The 15,830-nt window shown below is 40.0% G+C and overlaps 1 protein-coding gene across 1 annotated transcript; it reads left to right on the top strand.

Moving 5' to 3' along the window:
* Window positions 1-812: 812 nt before the first annotated feature.
* Window positions 813-15,601, top strand: LOC104157024 (nesprin-2-like; the record flags this gene model as incomplete). Its single annotated transcript, XM_009696732.1, has 11 exons — window positions 813-968; window positions 2,585-2,734; window positions 5,105-5,275; window positions 7,125-7,258; window positions 7,561-7,765; window positions 9,746-9,925; window positions 11,378-11,506; window positions 12,072-12,226; window positions 12,571-12,730; window positions 13,918-14,012; window positions 15,376-15,601. Coding segments are annotated over 11 exons (1,761 nt in total), but the record flags the coding sequence as incomplete, so codon positions are not given.
* Between the last annotated feature and the right edge of the window lie 229 nt (window positions 15,602-15,830).

Below are 15,830 nucleotides of genomic sequence, written 5' to 3'. Positions count from 1 at the left end.
TCCTTCTCCTCAGGGCTGCTCTCAATAACCTCTCTCAAGTAATCCACGCATCCAGAATTTTATGCTGCTGCTTGTGTGCCCCGGTGCCTAGAAGAGCTAGCGTGACTCATGGGATATGGAAAAGAGCAAGGGAAGGTTAGCATCTCAAAATACAAACGTGAGGCTGAATCCCTCTACCAGCACATTGCTCTTTTATCTATGTTTCTCTCCTGAATTTACAGGGCTTTGGGAGAAGCTGCCCTCCCTGAATCCAGATACAAACACTGCTGATCAAACAGAAAATTCCCAAGTTTTTATGACTCAGAAGGTCTTCCAGAAACATTTTCAAGTGGAAAATTCGGTTCCTGCACAACTGAAAATTTCCATGATGAAATTTCAATTTTGAGGGGGGCAGGGAAGTTATCTTCTCTAACCATTTTCAAGAAACTGCATTCTAGGATTTAATGGATCCTCAGGGCCAAGACTGAAGATAGGAGTCTTGAGGTCCCTTGCTTATTAGTAACTTGGTTGGTGGGTTTATGGAGAATGAGATTTTCAAACTGCATATGAATCTGTCCATGTAGCCCAGGGTTTTGCAACTTCTCAAGTCTGCAGGTTGCGAGCTCCAGAACCCACACTGCCTTGTTTTGTTTCCAGAGAAGAGGTCAGATCCTCAAGAGCCAGTAAAACTTTTTAGCTTTTCCTTTCAAAATATTTTCTCTAAATAGTATTTTCAATGTAAATATTTAGTCTCAGATTTTGTCATGGAAGGGCAGCCCTGTTTCTGCCCACCTCTAGGTTTAAGTAAGTTAAAATAGTTCTGTAACTTTCAGATACAAGACCTGGAACACATTTTGGAGGATATTACTGAAAATGAGAACAAAGCACAGACTCTACACAACTGGCTGGAAGCTCAGAGTGATCGACTGAGATCTTTACAAATGCCAGCAAGTCTGATCTCTGCGCAGAACACATTAGATGATTGCAAGGTAAAGCACTATACGTGTGATATTATTGTAAAAAACATACTAGCACTTCGCTGAATGTGCCACACTAAAGAACTGCACAGATATTAACAGAAAAAATGTAAAGGAAGTTGCCATTTCCTAGGAGAATACTACAATGTAGTTTTAATTAAAGCATGTTAGGTTCAGGTGATAAAGAGCCAGATCCACTTTTAATGTGAATTGCTATTTTATGTGTTTTTTCCTCCAATTGAAGATGCATCTGCTGCTGTTCCATGGTATTTGGAGTGTTGTGCAGCAATATTGTAGATCTTATTCTGAGATGCCTCCAAAAGAAGTTCTTAGTTCAGCACAGCCATGGCAAAAGCTATCAATTCCATTAGTTTGAAGAGCTCTGTGGTGGAAGTGTCATGGAAACTACACAGTCCCATTTGGAAAAATAGCACTGCCTGCCCTAGAATGTAGTCTGTCTGCACCAGCCTCAGGAATCTAAGTGTGCTTTGGTTTTGTTGTGTTTTTCTAGGCATCAGCTCCCTCAAAATTAGTCCAGGTACAGCCAGCTAATAATTGGTTTCTATTACTCTGACATTCTGCTGTTTTCATTCAGTACAGTGTTCCCTCTCTATTTTTTAACATGGAATATTTGTTCTTTCATTGCCATGGTTACGTGTCTCTCTCTTGTAGTAGGCTGCTTTTATTGCCTAGAGTGCTTTGTTACACACCCAGTTACTTGTCTGAGTGAAGTACTCTGAAACATATCAAGGGGCCAGAATGGAAGAAAGACACAGGATATCTTTGACTAAAACCCTAACCGGCTCACAGTGCTAAGATGCAGGTGGCTAAAATGTTTCATTAAATTTAATTTGCTCAATAAAAATGAGGTCCAAATTTGAAAATGTTTTGGGGGCCAGTAAGCGGGAAGGAATAAAGGTCATGGCTTTAAGCGTAGTATTTATAGGAAGATATTATGGCCCATTGTGTCTATGGATATTTGCTCATGTGTGGAGAACTTATTGCTGAGCTTTCCCCAGCATGTCAAGACGAGCTTATAATCTTGCTGATTGTGTTAGTGGGGATCTTATTCTCCCAGGCATTTCCATTGATTTCAGTGGGGTTTCTCCCATGGGAGAAAGCCTCTGATAAGAGGAAAAGCTGAAAATAACTTTGTAGAAGTTGTTAGGATGTCAGGGATTCTTACATTGCAAAATCTGTTCCTATCTTACTTTTGTCTGCTGGAGCAGAGGAGGACCTGAATGCTAACCTGCCCAAGGAAAAGTTTAGCCACATTAATAGGAAAACTTTTTGCATCTGGAGAGGTACAAAGAGGCCTGCGTGATGGCTGAGGAATTAGCTCCTGATTTCCTTCCCAAGCATGATGTTCAGTGCTCATGCCGACACTAAATGGACTGATTCTAGCTCTACCTGCAGGAGACTGTCTAAAGCAGCCACTGTCACTTTGAATTCCTGTAAAGCAGTTGTTCTGTATCAGAGTTGAAATGGTGGTGGTGGTGCACGGCTGAAGAATTACACAGAATTGTTTTTAAAGAAAGAATGTTTATCTAAGCTCCTCACACAGAAAGTTTTTTTCTATGGTCTTGTTGAAATATCTTATTTATCTTCCTTTTTTTTTTTTCTTTTAGGAGCTAGAAAATCAACTCACAACTAAATTCAAAACTCTTGATGAGCTCAAACAGAGTTTGGCTTTGAACAGTAGTGCAGAACAAACCCCAGAAGCTCTGTCTCTCAGGATAGCTGAGCTGTGTGAAATGATGGACAACATTGTAAGCCAGGTAAAAGCTTTGTTTGCATTCAGATTTCCTTCACTACATGTTCTTACCACTAGTGTTATTAATCTTCTTCATGGGATGGCAGGAGCTGGTACAAAAAAGATGCAAAGTGTTCCTTAATCTTAACCTTCCTAAGAACTTACTTTTAAGTCTTTACCATAAAGTTGAGAGAGGAGAAAAAAGTCTGATCTCAAAGTAGCTTGAATACAGGGAGAGGAGGGACAGAACCCCATCTGCACTTTAAGAAAATAAAGAAATAGCACTGCTATTTTTCTGTCAAGTTGAAAACGGAAACCTTAAACTCTCTTACTCAATCTTCTTCTCTCTCATACCCTGGTGTTTCTCCCCTGTAGTACACTGGCAGAAGCTGCCTACTCCTGCCCTGTTCTCACTGCAGCTTTTCCATCTCCCAGTTACTCTTGTGTACACACTTGGATGGCTTTTGCTACCTTCAAATCCTATGTAGTTTCCAGTTGCGTCAAGGAGAGTCTGGCAGATTGGTTTCCCATGCAAATTGACTCCCCAGCAGTTTGTATTTATAGTTATATTATCTTTATACTTGGAACTGATCTGTTTTATCTAGGTGTAATTGATAGGTGCAGAAGATATAATAATGAGTAAATCTATAGATTTGAATTTGTGATAATAAGTAATTGTATACTGTAGAGGATTATACATGATGCAGTGACTGTTTTTATAGTTAAGATTCCCTTACACTTTCTATTATCAATGCTTTGTTTTTGTTCCTCAAAACTTTGTGAAACCTGAACCCTTTTGATTGAACTCTTCCACATGAGGTGTCGGTCCAGGGTGGGTCTGCTGCTTCTTGTTTTAGGTTTCAACACAAACTATGTGGCTGTTTCTTACCAAGAAAGCAGAGAAATTTTTGTGTGTGTACATGATGAAAGTTTTTCCTTCCGCTGTAGAGCTGGGGATAGAAATTGGTAGGATTGACAGCCTAGTGCATTTTTCTTCTTACAGTCACCATGGGTCACATTAATTTTAGTATTTTTATGACTTAAGTATCGAACTTACAAACTGCAGAGTGTTCTTACAGCCTAGTTGTCTGCATGTGCAATGAAACACTGAGTGCAACTTTCTTCCCATGGGTGACTGCTCTCAACAGAGTCAGGCTGTGATTTCAAATATAAGTCTAAGGAGATGTGATACCTTGATTGTATTGTCCATAGGTTGATCTCAAGACTGTGAGTCTGTGGCCTAGAGACATTTCACGAGCACAATGTCTTTCCATCTTCTTTCTGTGGGCAGTAATTAGCTGCAGGCTACAAAAAGGAATTAAGAGATTCCTCCCACCTATACCATGATTCGAATGAGAATAGGGATGATTAATCCATCAACTCATGTGTGCCTGGAACTAGGATACTAGGATACAATGATCTATGCAGTCTATTTATGGTGAACAATGATGTAGAAAAGTTTTCATCTTCCATTGTATGGATGCATAGTCAGAACTGAAATCTGGCATCTGGCTTTGCCAGGTCCCATGGGGACATGCTTGTTTGTTTGCCTGGTTTTCATGCTCTTCTCAAAGCGTCTGGTACTGGCATGTCTGAAAATAGATACTGAACTAGATGAATGTTCTGTCTAACCTAGGACATGCCTTATGTACTTACCCGATACAGAAGAATAAAAATGACAAATCACACTGGAGGAGGACTGTGGTTTTGTGTTTGCAATGTCTAGGAGTATGTGGCAAATGGGAACCATGCTTGCTCCCATATAGATTAAATGACTGTAATAATGAGAGAGACATAGAAAACAAAGAGGATATCTATCGTTTAATTTTATATGAGAATCCTGAAGTTCCTAGACTGCTATTCAGGTGGGCCTGCACTATTACAGCACGGTTAAGAGGGATGATTAACGGCTTAAGAGGGATGATAGCTCTCCAGAGTACTGTAGTAGCATCTTCTTCCATACAAAACAATTTCTGTTCTTTTCTTTAAAAGGAAACTTGATCTCTGGATCAAACTATCTACTTCCTAAGAAGATTAAGGCTCTCAACTTCCTCCCACTTCAGGTTGATTTTGGTAGGAAGGAATACGCAATTCATTATTTCAGTACTTTTAACGTTTTGGGGTGTTCTGGAGTTGTGGCTGATAGAATAGTGCTACCTTGAACTCCGGATAATTATTTTTTTTCCAGCAAATTCTTATACTTCACTCTAAATACTATTTACTGCTTAGCTTGAAGCCTGCACAATTCCTTACCAGGTAGGAAAATACTCCAACTTGTGAAATTCTTGTGGATTGTCCTGGAGTGAGCATTAAACTTAGATTTTTAGGTCAATTTAAAGGTGATTTATATGTCAGGACTTCCCAAGAAATAGTAACAAAAGTGGTTCATTTGCAGATTGCACAGTTAAAGACCTCAATGCAGTCAATACTGGAGCAGTGGAGAATGTATGATGAAGTTTATGCAGAAGTCAGCCTGATGACAACAAGATATTTGTACTGCATGGACCAGTGCAAACATTCTGTGGTGTCATTGGAAGCTTTGAAAAACCAAGTCAAAACTCTGCAGGTAAATCTAAAGAAGTTGTCTTATTTCTGTACTTCCTTCTATGACTTTAAACAAACAAACAAACTCCACTGAAAAAAAGACAGAAAAATTTATCTGAGCAACTTCCTCTTTATTATAGTGCCATGGAAGTCAGTGGATTTTATTTTTTTTACCTCCAGGGGCACTAAGGACTATTTTTAGACTTCTTACTTTATTGAGCATGTAAGTTCACCTTTGGTGCAATTTAGGCACCAAGGTTCAAGAGAGAAGTATGTGTTGGCTGATGCCATGTCTGCCTTACTGTGGGCTAGCAGAGCCTCCATTTTGGATAGCAAAAATCCCTGGATGTTTAGCACATAATAGAAGGCATCCCCATATGAAGCACCAGGTCCTCATGCTCCCTTGCACTACAGAGTCCAGATGGACATATGCAGTCCACCACCATCCCTCATGCTAATGTCTACTCAGTCCATGTCTAATCCACATGGACAGCAGGAACTTTGGCTGAAAATACAGCTGGCATAGGAAAACCTAATGCCATCGCTGTATGTGTTTGCTTAAAGGTTACTCGCCATTCAGGTGAAAGACGTTGGTTCTCAGCTCATTGGTCAAAAGGAAATTTTGGCCCTTCACTTGTGTTTCCCAGAGAAATGCCCTGCCATAAGGCTGTAGCATAACCTGGAAGGAGATGCCTGTGCATCGATGCTGGGACTCAGTGCAGAAGTGAAGGAGACCTGGGAGAAAATTGGTGAGGGGACGATGTTTCTAGATCTGTGATTTGAACGCTCCTGTTGGGGTACTATGTCCCAGCCACTGTGCCAGTGACCACTGACACATGTTGGATTAAAGCATTATTTTCATTAAGGCATCTTTCCACGTATAAACAGCACTGGAGTCAAGGTCCAGGACCCAGGATTCCCCTTCTCAAAAGCCGTGGCATGGGCTGGGGTGCAGCAGCCCTGGGGCAGAGCAGAGGGATCCCCAAGCCTGGCGTTTCTGATTGCTCCAGTGCAAAGTCAACTGTTCAGTTGCCCTCCAGAGAGCTGGAGTTTCCTGTGTAGCCTCTGACTGAGGCTGCTCTGGATCATCCTGCTGCTCTGCTTGGCTATTAGAGAGTCTAAGTCGGGCATCTAGAGTAGGCAGTCAGGCTGGCCCAGGGTCTGAATGTTTTACAGGTATGGCTAAAATCCCCTTACCTGGCTTTAAACGAGTGCTGAAAGGCTGTGCAAACACTCCCTGAAGAAGGCCTGTTTTGGTTTATTTCCAAGTTATATCAGAAGTGGTGCAGCCAGACTGAGGCTGTGAAGCCCGTGTATGTGTCTCTCGGCAGTAAAGCATGCATAAGCACTTTCCACCCTCACCTGGGGACACGTAATAAACGGAAGGAACTGGGCCCCATCTTACCTCCTTCCTTCCATCACCCTCTTTACTTTTAATCTGGATCAGTTCACGAATACAATCCATGGCAGGGTTCTGTGATTGCCTATGTCAGGAGCAGAAACACGCAGCTAGGGACAGGAGTTGTCAAGCCAGCTTTGCTGGCAGTAGAAATTTCCCTGAAGCAGTAGCTTAAAATAAAAACATTTTTGGTTTCTAGTGAATTAATTTAATCAGCTCAAGGCTGTGGGTTTGTTAAATGAGCTAGTTCTTTAAGAGCAAATAATAGGCCTTCTGAATGATTTTTTAACTTGGACCATTTCACCTCTCTTTTAGCTTCCTAATTTGTAGGATCAGGTGTTACATTTTTCACAAACATTTTAATCTGTGCTGCAAACGTGGCGTTATTGCTGCTCTATCCCTACCAATCTTTAGGGAAAGCTATACTTAGGTCATTCATCTCCATAACTGATTACAATAATCCATTTTGCAGTCTCTTCAAGATGAATCAGAGAACAGTGAAGAAAGTTGGGCCAAGCTCCAGGCTGCTGCCAGTAACCTGAAGAAGAACTGCTCTCCCTTCTTTGCAGAAATTATTGAACAGAAGTGCACAGAGGCACACGCTAGGTAAGCTCGCAAAAAAGACCCTCAGTTATTAGTATTAAAAAAAAAATGTTACTGAGGCAGGACTTGAACATCTGTCAGATTTTTAAATCCATATTAATACAACTCACCTAAGGGTACCTCTGTGAGGAGTAGCTGATACTAACTTTTTTGTGATGGATCATGGAACACAAAATGGTGCTGTCAGTGGGCTTTCAGTAAAATGGGTATGAATACAAAGAAAATCCCACAGGAATCCTACACCAAATCGTATTCTGGAGGAGAATCTACTAGGAAAATGCTCTTACCCTTTGATATGTTGGCAGGTGGAACTCGGTCAATGAAGACATCACCGATCAATTGCAGGCAGCGCAAGCAACCCTGCAGCTTTGGGAGCCCTTTGATACTTCATGCACTGAGACAGCAGCCAAGTTAGAACAGCACAAAGAGCAGTGTGCTCAGCTCTTGGATGCTCACATACCTGAGGATAACATGACAGAAACCCTAAAGCAGAGGATACAGGATATAAAGGTACATGAATATGTTTCTACTGCCTGGTACAAACCAGGATTTATTTTTGAGAAACAAATCAAAAGAATGCCTTCTTCCCCACTTCTCCCCCAAATCCAGTCAGTGGAAAACATAAAATCTGTGGGTTTTTTCCATTAACAGGCACCTTTGTATTTCCTTTAAATACTTTGACCAGATCCTGAGACCAAACCAAGCTGGAGTTAGTGTAGGATAAGAAGAGAGCAGAAAGAAGCAATCGTGTTCCATCTCTGCCCCTTTCTGCTCTATACAAAGAATCAGGCCTGTGTTGGAAGAAATCATTAAACCAAAAATTATTTACTTTATGGGACACTGCTTGGGAGGAGAAAATATCTACTTGAACAACAGCTAGGGAAAAAAAAGATCAGTTCTCCAGAACACAAGACTATCTTGATGTCTTCGACAGTCTTCAAATTGGTTTTATTTGGGTTTGGTACTTTTTTTGGCCTGGTATGGTAAGTTCACAGATTTCTGAGCTCATTAGATTATTCTAAATGCTTCTTACTTTAGGCAAATGAGATCTCATGCTGAGACCACAGGGTACATTAGACTCTCAGGCAGCAAAGCTGTCATTAGGTTCTGACATTTTTGGTTTCTTCAGACTGCAATAAAGAAGTATAATAATCCTTATTTCAGGACAAAGCAATGATTCATCATGCTTTATGAACCTCTAGCCACGTATTGGAAGAAGTCCAAAGTACTCCATTTTGCATGTGGCCAATTAAGAAACTTTCTATTATGGGAAAGAGAACTCATATATTTCTTCCTGTGTCAGAAACAACTGAGAGCAGCAAAGCTTAGACCAAAACATTTTCACTTTCTTCTGATCTATTAATGGCTGTGACATAAATTCATTAACATGTCAGCAAAAAGGAATCACATTTTCTGGAAATTTTGGGGAAGAGTTTTACACCTACTAAGCAAGGCATGACCACTAGAGTGCCATTAGCACTGGAGATTCTGTCCTGGTACGTGTGGGTAGGACACATGGAATTTATTGTGGTTTTTTGAAAGTGGTGAGTTACAAGAATGGGGATCAGTGATATGGCATGAGAGTTACATTTATTTGAAAATACATGTGCATAACAAAACTGTATTTTAATCTCTCTAATCTTTTCGTCTAGTATATATTAGGAAAGATTATGGTTTTATGGAACTCTGTTGCCACAATAAATAAAAACAAAGTCCTATATAGAGAGTAAGAAATCAAAATGGATTATTTACTAAATGGCTGAAGTGGCAGTTTACAATATGATTCATTCCAAAGACAAGGGTCAGGAACTAAGAGCCATTTTGCTTTTTAGGGAAACATGTCTGCACTTTGCTATCAATCAGAAGTCTTTATTCATTACTCACAGAAAAGACAATATACAGTGGCAAATTCCAGGGGGGTTCACAGCTAAAAGTAACTGACAGTTGTCCAAGTCAAAAAAAAAAAAATCAAGTACGTTGAACAAGTATAAAATTACTCCCTTTGTTCGTGTACTGCCTTTCGAGTTTAATTTTATAGCATCATTTCTGTAGTAAAGGGGAACAAGTAAAACCAAAACCATAGTCCTCAGTCACTAAGGGATCCAAAGTATGGTATGTTTGGAACATAACAGCATTTCTCCTCTGCAGCATGGGCCAGTTTCTTCACCTGCTAGTGTAAATCCATTCTGTGAAGAGAGATATTCTGATTTCTCTCCTTAATTTCCTCTGTAGCAGTAGTATCCCACTGCCTGAAGTCACTGGTGCTCCACTGAACTTTGAACTGTGCCTTTCCCAGCACTAGAGTCAATGGATGCAATTCCCATTATCCTCCAAGTGAAAGACTGAAGCTTTCACCATAGCTGAATTTGGTTCCCGGAGGAGATCAACAAAAAGGGCTTAGTTACAGCAACAAAAGATACTAAATGAAAGTGGCACATGAATGATCTGATTCATTTGCTGACTTTTTTTTCTTTCCCCTTCTCACATCAGAATTTACAGCATGGCCTTCAAAACATCACAGGATGCTGTACCCAGATTTCTTTGCTGGCTGATAAGATAAAACAGCAGGCTGGGACAGCTGCACAAACCATTCTATTGGAGAAGCTGCAGCCACTCCAGAGTGCATCCTATTTGGAAAAGATGGTGCAGAGGAAGTTAGAGGAATTTGAGGTATTTTTTTGAATATTAAATTAGCTGTCAGTGTGAGGTAACTTCTTCACTACAGTCCTATAGTTCTTTAATTGAAATGAAATTTCAATAAAATAAAACTTGACAGTATGATCAGCTATGTAAAGAAATAATACATGAAGCCAGAAGGACAGATGAATGAATGGTTTCACCCTTCTTACCTGCTTGTGTTGCTCTAACAACCCTTTGTAAGTGGACCTGTTACCGTTAAGCAGTACAGGATCCTCAGATGACTGAAGGTTAGGAAATGTATTTTTCTTCTATGAACTTTGAAGTAAGTTGTAAACTTTCTTACCTCTGCCTTGGGAAAAACCTAAGGGCTTCAGATTGCTTTGATAAGAGTGCACACAATGTACCTAAAACCAAACAGAAAACTGTGGTCATTTGATGTAATTTTGAAGACCAGATTCACATCCCTGTTCAGGTAGAGTAGGGAGGGACCTGGATCCAGGTTTCCCCATATGATGCTCTGCTCACAGGAGTGATGTAGCATTGACTTCCCCTCTGCACAGGTATTCCTGACAAAACTTCCATGCAAATGTACTGCTGTACATTTACTGATGTAAAATTAGTCTGTTCCTGTGAAAAAGTCTGGTCTCGATGAATTGTTCTGTTTTAAAGTACACCAAATTCATCAAGAAATTTTCAGCCAGCTCTATTTATGACTCCATCTACCAGCACAGTTCAATGGCTGGAAGCCAGATATCTTTGTGAAGGTAACAGGTTTCTCATATTCCCTGTGAACTTCTCGCTCCACGAAATACTTCATTTCTGGGTAGTCATTTTCTCTGGTGTAACCCTATAGTATTACCACAGAACTGTATCTCTCCCCACACCAATTTTTTGCCATTCATTCCTTATAAAAATATTGCTGTTTCATTGTTCTTAGAGATGCAGAGCTTAATTCTTGCAAGAAAGAAAAAGCTTTCCCAGTGCTCTTCTCCCCGACACCCAAAAAACAACCTAGTGAATAAAAAAGTTGAATTCCAGCCCTAGTTATTTCACTCCACAGAGCTCATGTAAGCTGCATAGCCTTGGCTGTAGGCACATGGGAGCAGGCCCTGTGTGTAGCTCAAAGGAAGCTCATTTGCACAAGTTTCTTCCCTCTGATAAGCTAAGTTTTGGCTTTCCAATTTCACAATAAATCGAACAGCCCAAAGCTACAAAAAAGGTATCTCAGGTGCCTTTATTCCTTCCAGATAGATATGAATCTCTAAGGATATAGAGATTCAATTTCTTGCTCTCTGCTTTGGCTTAAATTTTCCCCTTATCCAGTGCAAAAATGGAAAAAGTTCGGTAACTGAGTTATAAATATATTGGAATTTGGATTTAACATCTGTTTGTTTTCCTGATGATACTGCTTATTGCTCCTTTTTATATACTGAATATGTCTATTAAATCATAATTAACATAAATATGCATTATTCACCCTAGTTCAATCTTTCGCAACTGGAGCATTTCAAGAATTGCCTTGAAACACTGGAGGGTCATGTCGAGAATTGCACAGTCACCTTTGATAGTCTCTGTCTAGAGGGAGAAACAGACAACTCGGAATTGCTCATGGTATGTTTAGATTCCCAAATACAAAAAGATACTACTCAGGAATTAAGTGTCAGTAGGATACCAGCTCTTGCCTACTTCAAGAAACTCTGTGTCCTAAGTATCATAGTTATGGCACTTCCCTGAGAGTAACTATAATCTCATCTAAAACACAAAAAGCAATGATTTAAGTTCATAAAAACCTCTAGATGTGCATTGCAGGCCAAATGCCTGCATGGAGGGGAGGAAAATCACATAGATTTGGGGTTGATGGCAGATCTTTTTCCTCAGCTTTGCTCTGGAGCTACCCTGTTGCCCTCAATTTAGGGTACAAAGTAAATCTGCAAGTACCAGCTCTTGAGTACGTGTTCAGAACTGTTGGAAAAGTGGCCTCCGTGTAAGGGAATTGTGACTTTTTTGTTTCCTATATTCTTTGAAGTTAACACAGAAATGTTCGGTGTTTTGGGGGTTAACATTTTGGGTGCTTGACATTCAGATGCTTCCTACAGAAGAGAATAGGCTTCTATACATCTTTGAAATGAAAGACAGGCAGTAATTTTTTCAATTAATTTGTGTTTTTTACTTCCAGAATTGCACACTGGAGCTTGCTGTACTTTCTCCAAGCATAGAGAGTTTGAATGAAGCAAGCATTAAACTGCCACTCAGTGACTTCACCCTGAAGAAAATGCAGAGCCTGACTCGGCAGTGGAGTCAGAAAATAGCAGCTGCTCTGGAATGCTGCAGGTCCGAAATGCAAACTAAAAATCACTACTAATCTTTCCTTTTCTGTGAGGAAAATCAAAACCAAATTAAAGCATGGGAAGTCATGCAATCTCTTCTCATCTGTTTCAGGGGCTTTCCCAGTTGAATTTCTGCCCTTTTAATTTACTTGATTATTCAGTGGCTATTTGTATTCCAAGTCACTTTAAACAAAAATCTGGCTGTTCATAGGTCAAGAAGGTAGCAAAGTGCCAAGCAAAACTCTACTATGTTAGTATTGCTAAGGACCACCTTAGACTGTATACAAACATATCCAGAAAAACAACCACCAACACAATAGTTTCTGATTATTTTTTTTTGTTTTACAGCATGCTTGAGGGAACTCAAAAGTTCTCTTTTCATGATGAAAAGAAATTCCTTCAGAAATGTGAGAACTGTATGAAATTCCTAGAAAAAATGAAAGAGGCCTTAAAAACAAATATTCCAGGACGGTTTGAAGAACTGCAAGAGCAACAGAGAGTATATGAGGTAAAGCTAACTCTAAAAATGGAAGTATCTTCTTGAATGGTGAAGGTGGGGGAAAATCACTAGACAATGCTATGTCTTTTGAAATTAGATCTGGACAGAGTTTTACAGAGCATTTCACTCTTGAACTGTGGCCTTGTTTTATTCAGAGGAAAATTTTGAAATGTGAAAATCCTTTTCCAAAATGGATGGATCCCTTTTTGCAGGGATCCGACCTTTAGGAGTGCATCCTCAAGTGCTGCATCATAGAAGTCCTAGATTTCTCCAACCCTGAGATTACTTGCTGGTCTACCTCTTCCAAAGCACTCAAGCTTGTGGCAACTAGCTAGGCAGTTTGCTGTTGATCTGGCAAGAACTTTACAAGTTTATGGGAGAACTGCATTTAAAACAAAATGTTTCCACAGCATATTTCCTTTTTGACCAGTTGTTAGATTTTGGTGGAAAGCTATTTTGCTGGCATTTTTCCAAACACTTGCTATTTCTTCCAGAGAGATAGTGCTTCACACGTGTATGACAATATCCGTTCAGAGGAGAAGGTACATTGCATGCTAGCAGTAGCGTGTGGATGCAATTCTAAGCAAAGTCTCTATCTATAGACTTTGTCCTCGTGGCGGAAAGATAGAAAAACAACCAAAATACAGAAAAAAAAATAATCTTGTGGTAAATGCTAAACATCATGAACTGTTAGGGTGAGATTTGTGCTGCCACAGTGGACCACAGCTTCACACTACCCAAAGTACTGTGGCAAATTCCACAGGGTGTTAAGTCTGCATGTTAGTGATATTCATTAGGGTGCACAGAAAGTTATTTTCTCTCTTTTACTTAGACCTCTCCAAATCAGTTCATTCATTGCAATGAAATTATTTATAGAATAAACTTTTCTATACCTTTTCTATGGATTTCTATGTAGATTGCATTTCTCATGGATGAGTCCAGCAAACTTGAGGCTTCAGATTATCTGTAACATAACAACTCCTGGTGGGTTCTGATATCACATATGTGCAAATTCCTCCTGGTATCCAAAAAGCGTGGAATCTTTTAGGATGCATTTGACACTAGCACTTGAAAATAATAGAGCTTTCAGCATTTATAATTAAATAAATGCTGTCACTCTAGAGGAGCAGAACCAGATTTCATACCAAAGGTTGTTCAGTGAATAGTTAAAACTGTTGCTCTCATGGTATTTTCAGATGCTGCAAACTGAGATTTCCATAAATCAGCAGATATTTAATTCTATTATTGCAAAAGTCCTACTCTCCTTGGAATCTGGAGAAGCAGAGAAAAGGTAATCTATTTATTTTTCTCCCAAAGATCTTGGTAGTTCAATGAAAATGCTCTCTTCCTTGGAGTTGGTGTTGAATCTTTGGTCTCTTGAGGACATAAACCCAAAATCTTGACTGGGTTGACTCTTTAAATAACCTCCTGGCACATTTTGCAGAAGTGTGTGGAGGTGTAATGAGAAAGAAACACATGTGCCCTGGCCAGACTGTATTTTGGATAGTAACTGCCTAACAAAAATAATTCTGCTTAACAAAAATAATTGTTTCTGAATAGGAGGCTTCCTTGTCTACTGATACCCTGCAGTTGTTGAAACTGTAACTGGTTGAGAAGCTACCTTCTGACAGAGGGTAATGAGGATGCTACATATGAAGAGTCCTTTCTTCCTAGACCTCTCTGTTTTTTAAAGTGCAGAGGTGTAAGACTATCCACATTGCCTCTGGCACACATGACAGGGCACCGAGTCATCGGCCACACAACCCAAAACATATGGTAGCTAAACCTGGGTTTTATAAGTATGATCTTACACTTTTAATCAACGTAGAGTGAGAAGCAGCAAGTAATATTTGTGAGCAGAGGTTCAAATGCCCCAGGCATTTCTGCTGCGAACAGATTATCCCTCTGCCAGAGCTTGCCCCTTCCAGAGCGTTGGCAGGACACTGCATGTGCTCCCCTCAGCCACTTCAGTATGAAGTCCATAGCTTGGCTTAAAGCTACCAGGGAAGGTAGGGCTAAACTAAGCAAAGCTGCTGGATTTTTGTGTTGAAGCTAGTGCCACAAACACTAGTGTTTGTATAAGAGCTAATCTGGGGCCATGGCCTCCTGGAGAGGAGCAGAATTGATAGATGGGGGTTGTCTTAATCACTCCAGCTAGATCTGCTGGATCATCTAACCATGTTGTAGGAGAGGCGAAAAAACTGCTTGAGTGGGTTCAATAACACCACAGAGCCTTTTAACTTTGCAGTTAGGTCACATTGCTGTACGATACAATTGATGGTGGAACTCCTGCTTACAGCCTGGTAAACGCACAGATCAATTTTGCATAATCCGAGACCTTGTCTCACTTGCATTGACCTTCTTGTTCTTCAAATAAGTGTTTAATGCATATTGTTTCTGTGATTGCTGTACTATATATGTTGCTATACCACAACAGCAAGAATGACTTGCATCGTCCATTCTTGTATCGTGTAAAAGGTTTTTTGGATTGCTTAAAAGAAAGAATACAGAGAACAGGGCTGAGCTTAGGACTGCACAGAGCTTTTTGCATGGTTGGGTATTGGAATTGGAATACAATGTTGCAAATGGAAATCCATCACAAATATTCTAAAATGCCTCAAAATTTATTAACACTCAACATTTCTCATTTTTAGAACAGAGTTTATTTCCAAGCTCACGTTGCTGAAAGAGCATTGGCAGATTGTTATCCGGATTTGGAAAAAAGATATCGATGGACTCGTGAGCCAGTGGCAGCTCTTCAGGAGTTCCCTGCAGAGCCTCAGCAGATTTCTTGCTAATACAAACAGCATCCTCATAGCTATGAAGAGCCAGGACTGCTATAGCCTTTACCAGCTTAGAGATCTAATTCATGATTTCAAGGTAAGGTGTTTATTTCTCATAAATCTAAAAATCGGTGGTTTTTTCTCAGACTGAAACAACTTCTGTCCAGTAAGGTAAAAAGCTTTAAAATCACATGCTTTTGGGGAAAAACAATTGCTAACACTTTTTCTTAAAGCTGAGCACAGATGAGAAAACAGTGACATTGTGACTCATTATACTCAGAAACTTCCTGGTCAGCCTTGTCATTTAGTAGCCTTGCATGCTTTAA

The sequence above is a fragment of the Cariama cristata genome, unplaced genomic scaffold, assembly GCF_000690535.1.
Source record: "Cariama cristata isolate BGI_N322 unplaced genomic scaffold, ASM69053v1 scaffold45203, whole genome shotgun sequence".
In the NCBI taxonomy this organism is placed as follows: domain Eukaryota; kingdom Metazoa; phylum Chordata; class Aves; order Cariamiformes; family Cariamidae; genus Cariama; species Cariama cristata.
Note: the sequence above shows the minus strand (reverse complement) of the source record. Positions and strands in the feature narration are given on the sequence as shown.